The sequence below is a fragment of the Myxocyprinus asiaticus genome, chromosome 2, assembly GCF_019703515.2.
Source record: "Myxocyprinus asiaticus isolate MX2 ecotype Aquarium Trade chromosome 2, UBuf_Myxa_2, whole genome shotgun sequence".
NCBI lineage: Eukaryota > Metazoa > Chordata > Actinopteri > Cypriniformes > Catostomidae > Myxocyprinus > Myxocyprinus asiaticus.
In genome coordinates, this window is record NC_059345.1 from 29,312,492 (window position 1) to 29,328,807 (window position 16,316).

Below are 16,316 nucleotides of genomic sequence, written 5' to 3' on the forward strand. Positions count from 1 at the left end.
GCTGGCAGGTAGCGCTTTTTATAAGTTAATAATGTTTTATTTATTGATTTGCTTCAGAAGACATTCATTGATCGATTGGAATTGTGTGTATTATTTTTCTGCTGCCTAAATGTGACTTTTGGACCATCAAAGTGCTGGCACTTCTATTATAAGGACTGACAGGGCTCTATCTTCTAAAAATCTTCATTTGTGTTCTGCTGAAGAAAGACAGTCATACACATCTTGGATGGCATCAGGGTAAGTGAATAATAAGAGAATTAAAATTTTTGGGTGAACTATTCCTTTAAGTGACCAATTTTTGTCATTACAGGGTGTTTAGGGGCAGATTTATCGGAGATGTATCATACCATAATAAAAGACCGATAGGGGGAAATAAATAATTTATATAATGGCGCGCGAGTCTCCACAGGCGATTGCACAGAAAACACACTAGAGAATAGCAGAAAATGTGTAGAGATTCTTAATACAGCACAGAAAACCTCATTATAGAGAATTTCACAGCCATAACAAATAAACAAAGCAGAAAATGCAGCTCTGCTCATGGATTTACTTTCTGCTACGTGCCTCAAATGCAACTCTGAATATCTTTAAAAGATTTGATGTCACTAACTTGGCAAATTCTGTGATACTTTCGTCCTCAAAAGTGCTCATACTATGAACATGGAACCTTGTGTACATAACTCGGCTTCCAGGCAGACTGATAAAACGTCCTGTGTGCGTCTACTCACTTTAGTTCCATTGAACCAGCCAATGAGATATGCGCGTTGATCGAGAAATCTTTTTCCAGTTGTGTGTGCTATAAGCATCAGACAGTTAGAGAACGTACTGTGGGCAGTCTGTGGGTGAGCTGTCTGAGGCTGAGACTAATATACTCCTAAACCTGTGATCATGTTGCTAACAGACAGGGACCTGAATATTTTTACTTGTTTTAGGAAATCCCCATCAGGTTTCAGTGGACACAGTCGGAAAGTTGCTATTTTAAATTTAGCCTTGACTGAAAGCAAAAGGCTTAAATTTAGCTTTAAGCAAAGCAACTGTTACAATAGTAAAGTTTTTCTTTTGACAATCCCTGGATCTCTGAGGAAGGGCTGGTGAGAGCTGAACACTTGACAAAAATTAATTCAGGCCAAGTGCAAAAAGATGTAGGCTTATTACACGATTTATTATCTTCTACGATTTTTCTCCTGAATTTTTAAACTCTGAATTTTCTCAGTGCCTCTCTAAGCATTTATTGTTCCCTTTATTCTCTTTCTCCTTTCTCTTCTCTTATATTGACCTGTAGTAAGCACTTGTGACAAGTGTTGTGGATTTCTCCATGCATTATTCTCCCATATTTGTAACTCATTTACCTTGACTGCCATGCTTGTTAATTCTCCAGGGAGGAGATTAAGGGTACAGCTTATGTTTTAATATAAAGAACAAGACAATATAAAGATAACTGTCAGTTAGAACACTGAGGGGGGAATTCACTAATAATGAATTGCACTTGGTCTGTGCTGGTTTAGCACCTGATTCACTAAAGGAATTATGGCACAACCACAAAATCTGTGCAGAATCCAGTTTGCATGCACAATTCTGATCTTGCGGGCCGATTCTTAGCGCTATATAGTGGAGGATGCAGCAGGCCACCACAGTCAGATACACTCTGGCAGAACTGAACAGCAGCAATGACTACCGTGATCCAGACATCTGAATCATCTATTTAACATGCTGAAAGTGTACTTGACTACACCACGCAACTGGATTTTTTCTCCATCATTTAATAATAATTTGATGAATTACTGCTGATATGCTCAATAGAAACCTGCTTTCATCTGCCGGTAATAGAAGGATGTAAGTGTATACGTTTTGCTGGACAATTTTTGTGAATGAAGAGAAACATATAATAGGCAGAATTTACATAGAAAGGAGGCCTGTTTGTGTGGAAAAGAATGAAAATGAATTAATTTAAATACCCAGTTTCAGCACTGATTAGGCCTGCTTAAACTATTTTGTGGTTTGTTAGTAAATAAGATGCAGGTTTTTGTGATGAACACCAGGAACAAAAGTGACTGTTTAGTAAAATTGCCCTTAAGTACTAATACAGAGTGGAAAGATTGACCCTTACAAAAAAGCATGGTTACTGTACTTTCCGACAAAATACCATAGTAACTACAATTGTTGTTACCGCTGGAAAACCATAATAGCAATACCACACGAGCAAGAGTGCTGTTGTACTGAATCAGGGGCAGATTTAGGCATGGGCGCCCGCACCCATTGGTTGACTGATTAATTGTTTGCTTGATTTGATTCATTTATTGATATTTCTGTTTTAGTTGAAAGGGGTGGATAGAGCCAAGTTATCGTAGTTTAATTTTAGTAAATATAACTGTTGGAACTATGGTATTTTGACAGAAATTACAGTGTATTTTATTATTTATCAATTTATGGTTTCCATTATATGTTTTTATTGCAACAAATTTGTGTAGGCCTATTAATGTTGTACAGACAGAAATACAAACAGCATTGCAAAAAGGCAATGTCTCACACATAGTTTTTCTCTGCTGATGCTGTTGCACAGTCTGTTTACAGAGGATTAGTGGAACCTCAGGGGACAATATGATGCAAACAAGGGATCAATCTTTTACCTGCTGTGAATGGAAAACCATGCAGCAAACTTTTTTTCATTTCTCCATATTATTATATATGAATGCAGGTCCAAACATTTGAGTGGCAATGACAATATGGTCATTTTAGATGACCAAAATAATTAAATTTAGTCTTTTGGTCCAAATTATAGGATGATACTGTCATTCATAGATAAGTTTTAGAACAGCATGTGGGTTTGCTTGTTAAGCTCTTTTGTCTTCAGGTGCAATGCAGTCCTGTCATTATATAAGCATGGTGATTAATGTAATGTTTATGACTATGTGTGAGTCAGAATTAAGCTTTTTGAGAGAACAGCAGTCTTAACACCAGGGGATTTGATCAGAGTCTAAATATATTGACTTTTCATCATTCTAAAGTGTTATAACAGAAAAAAAAATAGCTCTGTTTCTTTTCCCAAGCTTGCTTATGCCTTTAACCATAAACTCTCCCTTGTTTATTCTCTCTCTCTCTCTCTCTCTCTCTCTCTCTCTCTCGCTCTTCTTTCAGTATTGTTTTGTATTACTTATAGGGTCCAAAAGTAACTGATGAATTCAATAAAAACTCAAGGCTTAATGGGATAGTTCACACACAGCTTTTGTCATTCCCTCATGTTGATCCAAACCATGACTTTCATTCCATCATTTTCTTTCTTCCGTGTAACACAAAAGGCAGTATTTTAGCCTCGGTCACCATTCACGTTCATTGTATGAAATCCCTTTAAAGTGATAGTTCACCCAAACATGAAAATTCTCATCATTTACTCACCTCATGCCATCCCAGATGTGTATGACATATTTTCTTCTGCTGAACACAAACAAAGATTTTTAGAAGAACATTTCTGCTCTGTAGGTCCATACTATACAAGTGAATGGGTACCAAAATGTTGAAGGTCCAAAAAGCACATAAAGGCAGCATAAAAGTAATCCATACAACTCCAGTGGTTAAATCCATATCTTCAGAAGTGATAGGTGTGGGTGAGAAACAGATAAATATTTAATTTACTATAAATTCTCCTTCACTAAGTGGTGATATGTACGAAGAATATCAAAATGTAAGTATTGTCATTGTAAATGCCTTTCAGTAACCACTTTTTTTTTTAAACAGAGAAACAAGTCAAATATTTTCTGTGGTAAACAACATTATGCCACAAATGATGTTGATTGAACTTTACTTGTATTGAACCTAAAACAGTCTTTTGACACTATTTTACATTGTTTGTGTTATACATGTTACACATATTATGTTACTATTATAAATTATTTTAACAGCATGTAAGTACAAGGAGCTGTACAGTATATTTACACAGTAGTTACAGTTCATTAGTATTACTCAGTATTTACATATGTTAATACACAGTAACATGAACACTAAAATAAAGTGTGACCTATTGCTTTAATGTTCTTACAGTACATTGTGATTTGCACCAATTCATGTTGCAGTTCCTAAAAAATAGTTACCAGCCAACTGGCCAGTAACTCTGTTTATTTGCTCACCAAGGCATATTTTAACACAATATGTAAAATTAAAATTTTACATATTAAAATTATTAAAATTTTAATACTTGTCGAGTGTTAATTATGGACTCAGATTATGTGTATGTGTATTTCAGATCTATCGGCGCTGCTGGCTGGTGTTTAAGAAGTCATCCAGTAAAGGACCTCGCCGGTTGGAGAAATACCCTGATGAAAAGTCGGCCTACATCAGAGCTTGTCCTAAGGTACACTTCCCACTGCAAAAGTTTAAGTTCAAGTTTTAATGTAAATGAAATGTCACAAGAAAAATTAAACACTCAAGCAAAACATTCAAGTGTCACTTTAGTTGTCCAGTTATACTGGCAAGCCATTTAGAGCACATTCATTATGCTAGAACTGGAGGAACAGATTACAAATACGAGCAGAGTTGTGTGTATGATTGGGGGGAGGGATACTTCACCCATTAATGAAAATGTGATCATCATATACTCACCCTCATGTTGTTCCACACCGAATGATTTTCTTTCTAGTATGTTAGGATAAAGTATGTTAGTCTCAGCCACCATTCACTTTTATTGCATATTTCTTTACAATAGAAAAGAAGGAACATGAAGGTGAGTAAATGATGCATGAAGTGATATTCATCCACACATTCACACACACTTAAAAGCCCAGACACACACAGAATTGTATAAACTGATGTCAAACACAGATGAAAACAAAAATGTTGAATAAAAATATCCACATAACCACTCACCTTCCTCCATTTGCATTTTTTCACTGCCCTCTGCTACTCACACAACCTGCTATAGACTATGAAAGGTAACTTGAAGGATTTGGGTGGAGGACACAAGTACATTTCCAATTGATGCATTTCTAATTGTTCATGATTTTGTCTGTATAACTTGTCTCTGTAAACTTGTTGCCTTTTAATGTTCACACAGGTGACAGAAATCAGTAATGTGAAGAATGTGACAAGATTGCCTCGTGACACCAAGCGGCAAGCCGTGGCCATCGTCTTCACAGATGACACTTCTCGAACCTTCACCTGTGAATCAGGTATATCAACCTATACTAAAAGTTTTTTTTTTTTTTTCTCTATAGACGCTTATGAGGACACTTAAAAACCCTCTCATTCTTTACACTTGTAACTTCTGAAATGATGATGTATAACTGTCAGGCACATTGAGGAGCTGAATCTCCTAGTGTAGTGGTTCGCTTTGGTTGCAACCCAAAAATGAGTTGCATTTCTGTTCAGAATTTGCAAACAAGGATAAACATAGTTTGGGCCACCCACATTAATCATTTAATACATTTAAAGGTTTTATTCTAGTGACTTTTTTTTTTTTTTTACTTTTGCATGTGAAATGATGTGTGATTTTACACATTTTTACTTTTGCATGTAATTTTATTACTGTCGCCACTTAATGTCCGACATAATCTTGGTCCTGAAGTAAAACCAGTTGAGAGCCACTGTCCTAGTGTATGATTTATTCATTGAGTGAACATATTTATTCATTAACATCTGAAATCTTCTGGTTGTCATACCAGAGCTGGAGGCTGAAGAGTGGTTTAAGACCTTATCCATTGAGTGCCTGGGGTTGCGTCTGAATGACATCAGTCTTGGAGAACCAGACCTTCTGGCCGCTGGTGTTCAATGTGAACACACAGGTGAGAGAGGTGCATTCTTATGAGCTCCATTCCAATAGTTTGTCTCACATCAAGAATATGCCTCTCCTTTTGATTTTGTTGTGGTGACAACATGGTAGCTCTTAGTTTAACCTAGTGGCCTTTCTGTTTATCATGTACCTGTTAACCTGGTTCCAGTTGTCCAGAATAAAGTCTTTCATTGGGTTTTTGTTTATAGAGCGCTTCAACGTGTTCCTGCTGCCCTGCCCTAATCTTGACATCTACGGCGAGTGCATGATGCAGATCACACATGAAAACATCTACCTGTGGGACATTCACAACCCTCGCACGAAGCTAGTAACCTGGCCACTTTGCTCACTGCGACGCTACGGACGGGACGCTACACGTTTTACCTTTGAAGCTGGCAGGTGAAGCACGTTTAAGATATTCAGTTCAAAGGCAATTGTGAAACAAGAACTTGTATTGTGTATTTCAGTTCTCTCTGTGGGCAGTATGAATGCATGATTTGGCCCATCTCATATACAGTATATGGAAGCAGAGGTGAAAGCCATTGAACTGTGGACCTCCTAAAGGGATTTATTGAGTAGATTACAAGGAATTCAGTGGCAGATTAGGTGGTCTTATCTCTCTCAGTGCTTTGATTAAATAATACAAGAAAATTCATATCACCAGTTGGATGATGCCCTTTGAGAGAGAAGAGATGACTTTTTTCTAGAGAGGTTAAATAGTATAAACCTGCCCCCTAGTGGGTATTGTAATGCTGTTGTGTTAGTGAATGGGTTCATTCTTTCCAATACATTAGTACAGAATGACAAAGTCTATTTTTGTTTGTTTCATTGTACATTGCTCTTTTATTAAAGACATGTGTTTGTTGTTATGTTAGGCTGTGTGACAGTGGGGAGGGCCTGTATACTTTCCAGACACGGGAAGGAGAGCAGATCTACCAAAGGGTTCACTCTTCCACACTAGCTATAGCCGAGCAGCATAAGAGAGTGCTCATGGAAATGGAAAAAAACAGCAAGGTAACCATAGCGTAGTCATATGCACACACCACATTTACACAAATACAGTATATACAAATACTCACAAAGACTCTGTATGTGGGTTTTCAAACAAAGCTGGGGAGAACTTACCTTTTTATACTGCACTGATAATGCAGTTCAGCACTTTTTATTCTTGTCTTACAACTTTTAAAACTTTAGAGCCAATGTCAGTGTTCACTTTGTGATAATCAAGTCATTTCAATCTAATCGCATACGGTCTCTTCTCTCCCTTCTCTCTCTCTTCAGCTCTTATCTAAGGGTTCAGAGGGGACCTCCTACCCCTGCACCCCCACAGCAATCTTACCACGAAGTGCTTTCTGGCACCACATCACTGGAACACAGGCTGGGGTGGACTCTGCCAATGGTGAGACAGTAACAGGAAATTTGAAACTCTTTCTTTTTTACTATGTGCTATTTTGAGTATTGATAGACTGATATATTGTTCAGGCTGGTCAATATTTGGGCAGTCAGCGATCAGCATTGGTCGATAACATTGTCTGCTTGAAGTGTTAGCTCTGCCTTGTGTCAGTTCCAAAATCTACTAACAGCCAGTCAATGGATAATGCTAAATGTATGTTTTCAAATATTTTTTGTTAAATTTGAGTAAATATATACAGTATTAAACTTTGCTTAATTTCAGTGTATATGTATCAGTTGCTATACTGGTAACACTTTACGATAATGTTGTATTAGTTAACATTAGTTAATGCATTTGGTATCATGAATAAACAGTATTGATTAATCCTGGTTATTAGGGCTGGGTATTGATACAGATTTCCTGATTCGATTCTGATTCACAAGCTCTCAATCTGTTTTCGATTCATATGGGTATATAACAGTTATAATGTACCTTTTGCTTACATATGAAAAAAATTATCTCACAGCCAATGTTGTTAATTACACAGGGGACCTTCTTACATTACGAAAATATTTATTTTAGTATTTTGGCTTTTTACAAATGATCAAATCCATGTATTTCATCAATAAATCAGATAATATATTTCATATGCTATTTTTTGTTACATGTTATTGTTTAATTGCATAATGTCTACTGTTTACAAGTATTTACATTGATTTGTTAAACGTGCTAAAACCAGTACTGTCTCTTTAAGGAAACCTGGCATTTCTGTAAAGAGTGTCTGTAATAAGCATAAGTTAACGGGAGAGGACTCAAATTACTTTATCTTATCCGTGCCATGCATGATTAAAATAAAAATATATATATTCTTTTGATCAATAACTATGGAGAACAGAAAGGGTATTAAAAGAGACATTATTCAGTGACATAGGGGTTGTGTGGATCTCGTCTTTGGACACACATTATACGGAATAACTTTTACTCTCAACACGCAGTGAAAGATCTTGCTCCTAAATACTCCACCACTATACTACACAATTGTCATTGAGTGAAATTTAAACATTTACCAGCTAGTTGCCAAATATATAAATTTTAGTCACATAGCATGAAATTTGGTTGCAAATGCGAGTGATTTCCTTTCATTGTGGAGGGTTGCACACAGAGTAAAAGATCGATCTTGGGATTTAAGAATCGATATCGAGATTGTTCAGATGAAGATTGCGATGCATTGGAAAATCTATATTTTTACCCACTCTTTCTGGTTATTGTTAATTTAGAAAAATACAATTGCTCATTGTTAGTTCATGTTAGTTCATAATGCATGAACTAATGTTAACATATGCAAAGTTTAAAGTTATTAGTATGTTTAGAAATCAACAGTTACCAAGATTAATAAATGCAATAGAGTAATGTTCATTGTTGGTTCATGTAAACTAGTGTAGTTAACTAATGTTTACAAATACAACCTTATTGTAAGGTTGAGTTCCAGCTATATCATACATATATCAGCATTATATTGGCCAGCCTGCTGTCTAATTATTAGCATCAGCCATTGAAAAGTCATACTGGTTGACTACTAACTTAGACCTTTCCTTAAACACCTCTCATCCTCATGCAGGTGACATTTATGGTGATAGTCAACTGGGAGCGGACACAGACCTCTTCTCTAAACACCTTCCTCCAGAACGTCGCTCAACTCTTCCTGTGGGCCATGCCTGTTCCCAGCCCCCGACACACTACCCCATTTACCCCACAGAGTGAGCAGCTTAGCAGAGAAACGTAACTGTTTTTTACCTCTAGACCTCCCTCCACACTGAGTTTTGCTCTAAGTTTTTCCATCAGCTCTTCTTCACCAAGGGCCAAGGGCCAGATCCATGCTGCCTCAGCCATCCCTGAGTCTGCCAGTGATGCTGAGGGGAATTATTGTGGAAAGAGGGAATGCACTGTGAAGCTTGCAGTGCTTATATTGGAGCAGGGCCCACAGCCCCTTAAGGCAGACATGAGAGATCAGTAAAAATGCTCATATGTTTATTGAACTGACTCTGTTGCCTTCCCAGTCCTATGTGGACAGTCTTGCTGGGTTTTTGTGGGAGTAGACACTGTAGGTTCTTAATACTTATCAGTAGTTTCTCGTATTCTAACTCTTAATGCACGCTTTTCGGCCCTATGCATGTCCCCCGAGGTTGACAGCTCAGCGATGGAGGAATTTCCTAGACACATATAGAAGTCCCCTTGATGTGGTCTGCATGCAAAGGATTCTAAGAAACCATGCAGACCCAGCAGAGGGGCCTCCAACTCAACCAATTTTCAACACTTTCAGTTTGAACACTTCTGCTCTTCAATATGAGCAGTCCAGAAGCGTGTCTTGATTAAAAGCTTTAATCATCATCAGATTGGCATGCCTGTAAAACTCCCCCAAGCCCAGAGGACTCGAGCACTTTGTGAGGAATTTCTAAAATTGGCATTTTGTACATTTGTCAGTTTTGTTCCTCTTTTTCCCTTTATTCAAAACAACTTAAGTAGAATGTTATAATGTACAAAACTGTCTTTCCAGGCTGAGTCTCTATGTTGTGTATAAAGAAAGCCATTTGGATGAATGTGATTGTTAAATGCTTTCTCTTCTAGATTCTTCCATATGATTTATGTTGTTGTTTACCTTTTCAAGGAGACCAATCCACCATATTACCTGGAAGATATCGGAAGGGTCAGAGAATGGGAAACAAAATGTATGGATATGCCCAGTTGAGGTGCAAGGTGACATCTCTGTTTTTATGAACTATTTATTTATTTATTGAAGTTTACCGACAAAGCACAAGACAAATTGCAGTGTACAGTGGTTTTCTTTTTGCAGCTCAACAATTCTGTATTATAAAGGGTTTATACAGGCACTGCAAATGAGGAGAGGAATATCTTAAATAAGATGGGAGGCCTCACACAAGAAATGTCTTTTGATTTCTTGCTTATTTCCAAAGGCAGTAATTTCCATGAAATTATCTGTATCACCAAGGTTTACCAGTGTGATTTTATTTAGCAGATATCTACAGTATATTATATGGCTATACCATTTTTAAGATTTTCGACTCATTGTTTCTGTCACGCTGTAGTGATCATATCAGAACACCTCAGTATGCAGTTAGCACACATGCTCTGACACAATAAACTGGGTTGCTTACTCGAATCATTTTCCGATTGTTCACAATGTTCTCTCCATCATTAAATGTTGTCTCTCCACAATCTATATCAGTAAATTTGTGAAAAAGGCTGAAAATAAACAAGACAGCGCAGTATGCAACTCAAAACAGCATATGTGCAGTCTCTGTGAGTGGTTGGTTGAACTTCTTTTCTGGCCCAGATGAGGAGCAGCATTACTGTATTTGGCAGACACTCTTTAGTCATTCAATACTGGAATTTATTAACTAATGTATATACAATAAAGAAGGCTACATGTAGGATAACAATAATAATTATTAATTTTTATTGTCATATGAATGTATGTCAGCAATTGAGCTTATTTTCAATAAGCTTTTCATTTTATTTTGTATGACCAAGTGTGAGGCAGAAGTAGCTACTGTTTGTTTATGATATTGCATTTAGATAAAGAAAAGAAGATGGACTTTTTTCATAGTGTCCTTAGAGAGCCAACAACTTTTCCATCAGTTAAAGCATTTGACAGAAATAAAGAAGTGATGCTGAAGTAATTATCAGTATAAATACAGGGGCAAGAAAAAGTATGTGAACCCCTTGGAATTAGCTGGTTTTCTGCATTAATTGGTCATAAAATGTGATCTCATCTTCATCAAAGTCACAAGTATAGACAAACACAATGTGCTTAAGCTAACAACAGATAAACAGTTATAATCTTTCATGTCTTTATTGAACACATCCCATTAAACATTCACAGTGCTGTAAAAAAAATTAAGTGAACCCTTGGATTTAATAACTGGTCGATCCTCCTTTGGCAGCAATAACCTCAATCAGGCATTTCCGGTAGCTCCGGATTAGACCTGCACAACGTTCAGAAGGAATTTTTGACCATTCTTCCTTAAAGAACAACTTCAGCTCAGTCATATTCTTTGGATGTCTGCTGTGAACAGCTCTCTTGAAGTCATTCCACAGCATCTCTATTGGGTTAAGGTCTGGGCTCTGACTGGAAGTTGGCTTTTCTTTTTTTGAAGCCATTCTGTAGTGGATTTACTTCGATGTTTAGGGTCATTGTCCTGCTGTATCACCCAACATCTAATGTGCTTCAGCTGGTGCACAGCCACCCTGACATTATCCTGTATGATATTTTGATAAACTTAGGAATTAATTTTTCCATTGATGGTGGCAAGCAGTACAGGCCCTGAAGCAGCAAAGCAGCCTCAAATCATGATGCTCCCTTCACTGTACTTCACCGTTGAGATGATGTTTTCATGCTGGGATGTGGTGTATTTTTTACGCCATACGTAGTGTTGTGTTTTCTTCCATAACAATTCAGCCTTAGTTTCATCAGTCCACAAAACATTTTCCCAGTAGCACTGTGGAGTGTCAAGATTGTCTTTGGCAAACTTCAGGTGTGCAGCAATGTTTTTATTGGAAAGCAGCAGCTTCCTTCGTGGTGTCCTGCCATGGACCCCATGCCTGTTTAATGTTTTCAGTATAGTAGACTCATGAACAGAGATGTTAACCAGTTCCAATGATTCCTTCAAGTCTTTAGCTACTGTATCACTCCAGGGCTCTTTTTTTTATCTGATTAAACATTCTGCAGTGTGCCCTTTGAGTCAACATGGCTGGACGGCCACTTCTAGGGAAAGTAGCCACAGTACTAAATCGTATCCATTTATAAATAATTTGTCTAAGTGTGGACAGATGAATATTTAATCTCTTCAAGACAACTTTGTGTCCTTTTCCAACTTTATGCAAATCAACAATTCTTGATCGTAGGTCTTCTGAGGTCTCTTTTTTTTTTTTGAGGCATGGTCCACGTCAGCAAATGCCTCTTGTGAATAGCAAAGTCTAAGTCAAAGAGTGCTTTTTATATTAAAAGTAGCTCTAACCCACATCTCCAGTCTCGTTACATTAATTGGATGCCAGGTTTGCCAACTCCTGACTCTAAATAGCTTTTGTTGACGTCATTAAGACTAGGTGTTCACATACTTTTTCCAACCTACACTGTAAATGTTTGAATGATGTATTCAATATGTACAATAACAACACAATAATTTGTGTGTTATTAGTTAAAACAGATTGTGTTTGTTCATTATTGTAACTTAGATGAAGATCAAACCAGATTTTAAGACAAATATATACATAAATGCAGGTAACTCAAAAGGGTTTACATACCTTTTCTTGCCACTGTATAATTCAAGAGTGATGCTACCCTTAAAACTGTACCTCCTATTTCTTCTTCTGTTTTCTGTAATGTAGCAAATATTTGCCCACTGAAATAAAAATCGAGGTGATTGTTGCACTGTAGCTCATGCAGAGATGCTTTTTAAAAGGTCTCTGTTTTGCATTGTGTAATATAATTGATCTCACCAAGTGCTTTACTCTGATATCCATAAAGACAATGAATGAATAGGATTTATATAGGCCTATACACACACCAAAAGTACATTTTTATTATGATTTCTTAGACGTTTTCACTTGTATCTATTTTTTCTTTTTTTTTCTTCTTCTTCTTTCCAGGAGACATAACTAGAGCTCATTAGATAAATGGCCTATAAACACCTCAGAATGGGTTATATATTTGTACATAAACAGCCAGCAGGTCCTTGGAGAGGTTCTGTTTCAAAAGGCTTCGATCTCTGACAGTGGGAATTCAAACAGAATGTCCTGTTCAGTATTATATTTGTCTATTTTCATGTCTATTTCTTTGCAAGACAACAGCACTGCTATAAAGGTAAACACTGAAATATGTGCTCTATGAGCAGTTTAAGAAATTATGCCATGAGGACTCAACTAAAAAGTCTCTAAAAGCAGAATATTCATGAAATTCTGAGTAGAAAAGTGCTGAAAACTTCATTAACTCCAGTACAATGCATTTGTCAGGGATAACGTGTAAAAGAGGAGAGGAGGGGAGGAGGGGGGGGGGTATAAAATGGTAAAGTATTTGGCTGGGTTTACATGCTCACTCCTGTTCAACTATAATAAATATGAAATGGTAAACATGGCAGTTGAGACTAAATGAATTGTTATATGAAGTTATTGTTTGCATGTTACTTTTTGAAGATAATTACAACAATCATCAATTTGTGTCATCAGTTTTCTTTAAAGTCTTAATGCTACAACTAATTGAACCACTTTAAGGACCACTCACCATTTTTGTAATTCAGTTTTGTAATCCAGCATAATCATAATTGAATTTAGGGAAATTTTAGCCCAATATTACTCTGATTACACAATCATTATATTGACCAAACTGCAGAACTCTTGGAAGATATATCTACTGAAGCAGTAGGGGCACCTCCCTCTCTCTGTAATGTTTCTTCATCAGTTACTACTAACAATTACCAACCAACAGCAGGTCTTCTAAGCTAATGAGACAGGTAAAACCTTTCTTTCCTTTGTTCTTCCCCCCTGAAAAGTCATTGTTCGTATTTTTCCTGTCCTGTTTTGTGAAATAGCCATTAGTTTCCTGATTGATTAATTTTTTTCCTGCTCTAAAAAGTATATAAAAAATATTTTAATGAATGAGAGCACTGTTTTCAGTACTTTTCAAGCAGCAAAATATATTCAATATTATTGTCTTATAAATGTATCTAAACAATATAATTTATCTAAAATTTAATAATAATAATACCTTTATCCTCTTTTTGAAATTGACCAGGAGCATTTTGATCCAAATTAAGTGTAAATTATTATTGCAATTTCAGAGCATTTGTGACAGGGATTTTCTGCTGCCTTTTACATAGAAATGAATGCATGAATGACTTAAAATATATACAGTGTATATATTTCAGCTCAACAGAAGTGTCACTTTCACAAGAACTAAGAGGACAGAGGGACACTACAGATTCCATTAAGCTTTCTTTCTAAAAACTTTATTTCTTGTTCTTTTTTTATAACAAAACTAACTTTGTATAGTAGTTTTATAATGCTTATGTGTGTTTGTGTTTATTTGTAACGTGTTCTGTAACACATCAGACTTAAAGGAGATATCCAAGTTTTGGTTTATAACCATTTTTTGGTTTAAGAGAAAGCAGGTAATCTAGATTAGAAACATTAGAAAAATTCATAAACAATCACAGTAACACTGAAATGTTCATGCTAAAACCAGGTTATCTACTTAACCAACCCCTCATCATTACTTATTTTTGAAATCCAACAGACATTTTTTTAAATTCTGTGTGCATAATCAAATTTCAAGATTGAATAGAATGTCTGGCTAATTGAATGTTAGCTAAATAACTGTAATTGCATGATCAAGATATTCCTCATTATATCACCAAAATGCAGGAGTCATGAAAGTTCTAGTGAAGTGATCGTGGTACCTCCCTCTCTCTGTACATTGTTTCTTCAACAGTTTCTACCAACCATAATCTACCAACAGCAACTACTGTCTACAGATTCATTTATATGGAATTTCTATTGTGTTGAAAAGAGGGGTTTTGTTTTTGTGAGTTGGTTTTTCATATTGGTAGAATATGAACAATGTACAGATAAATAAAATAAATTGTATGATGTACTTGATAATATATCAGGCACTATGGCCATTTATTTTTTTCATTTTCCCTATACTCAGAAAGTTAATACCAAGTCCTCTGGACTGTTTTTATTTAGTCTCACGAAGCACTATAATGTTTTTCAGCTTAAGAGGACTGCCACTTTCATTAAATTTGAAATGGAAATCTACACCACAGAATACTCAAGGTATGCTTCTACATGTTTTAATGCCAATGGGATAATGGAAATCTACCTATTGAATTGCGAAGTGATTTCATTACCCTTTATGCTTTTAATAACAAGACCTTGTGACTTACATGTTTTGAAAGAGAAACATCATTGGTTACTTTCTAGCCTAACATCAGCACACCACAGCACCAGAAATTGACAATTTAATGAATAATTCTCTCCTTAGGTGATGTTTTGAGTCAATGGCTCTTCATCAGACAATAAAAAAACATGCACAACAACTCTTAAATACCCCGGAACAATCACTTAATGGACATCACATGACTAGCCAAGGGTTAACATCAAACATTAAAAATTCTAGTATATCAACGTACAATACCAAAAAACATAAAAAATGAGACTAGTAATGAGGACAAAACAAATTTCATTTATAAAAAAATAAATAGTAATACTTATAATTCACAATGATAGTCAATCACACTGACAGCAGCAATCATCATGATAATAGAATAATGAGCAATAATAACAATAGTAAATAATGATAATAAATATAATATATGCATACAGACACTGATCAGCCACAACATTAAAACCACCTGCCTAATATCGTTTAGGTCCCCCTCGTGCCACCAAAACAGCTCTGACCTTTCGAGGCATGGACTCCACAAGACCTCTGAAGGTGTCCTGTGGTTTCTGGCACCAAGACATTAGCAGCAGATCCTTTAGGCCAAGTCAACACCTTGAACTCTTGTCATGTTCCTCAAACCATTCCTGAACAATTTTTGCACAGTGGCAGGGCACATTATCCTGCTGAAAGAGGCCACTGCCATCAGTGAATACTGTTGCCATGAAGGGGTATACATGGTCTGCAACAATCTTTAAGTAGGTGGTACGTGTCAAAGTAACATCCACATGAATGCCAGGACCCAAGGTTTCCCAGCAGAATATTGCCCAGAGCATCACACTGCTTCCGCTGGCCTGTCTTCTTCCCATAGTGCATCCTGCTGCCATCTCTTCCCCAGGTAAACGACGCACACGCACCCGGCCGTCCACATGATCTAAAAGAAAACGTGATTCACCAGACCAGGCCACCTTCTTCCATTGCTCCATGGTCCAGTTCTGACGCTCACGTGCCCATTGTAGGTGCTTTCGGCAGTGGACAGGGGTCAGCATGGGCACTCTGACCGGTCTGTGTCTACGCAGCCCCATATGCAGCAAGCTGCGATGCACTGTGTGTTCTGACACCTTTCTATCATGGCCAGCATTAAGTTTTTCAGCAATTTGTGCTACATTAGCTCTTCTGTGGTATCGGACCAGATGGGCTAGCCTTCG

At 36.8% G+C, this 16,316-nt stretch overlaps 1 protein-coding gene across 3 annotated transcripts in view; it reads left to right on the forward strand.

Annotated features, from left to right (window-relative positions):
- LOC127414102 (docking protein 4-like) overlaps nt 1–13,160 on the forward strand; it is an 89,412-nt gene extending 76,252 nt beyond the window's left edge. For all 3 annotated transcript variants that reach the window (XM_051651860.1, XM_051651870.1, XM_051651850.1), the window contains 7 exons: nt 4,238–4,345; nt 5,045–5,159; nt 5,652–5,771; nt 5,968–6,157; nt 6,634–6,772; nt 7,040–7,157; nt 8,770–13,160. In XM_051651860.1, coding sequence (XP_051507820.1) covers nt 4,238–4,345; nt 5,045–5,159; nt 5,652–5,771; nt 5,968–6,157; nt 6,634–6,772; nt 7,040–7,157; nt 8,770–8,912 — 933 coding nt within the window. In that variant the 3' untranslated portion in view covers nt 8,913–13,160. The remainder of the gene's footprint in view (nt 1–4,237; nt 4,346–5,044; nt 5,160–5,651; nt 5,772–5,967; nt 6,158–6,633; nt 6,773–7,039; nt 7,158–8,769) is intronic.
- The last annotated feature ends 3,156 nt before the right edge of the window (nt 13,161–16,316 follow it).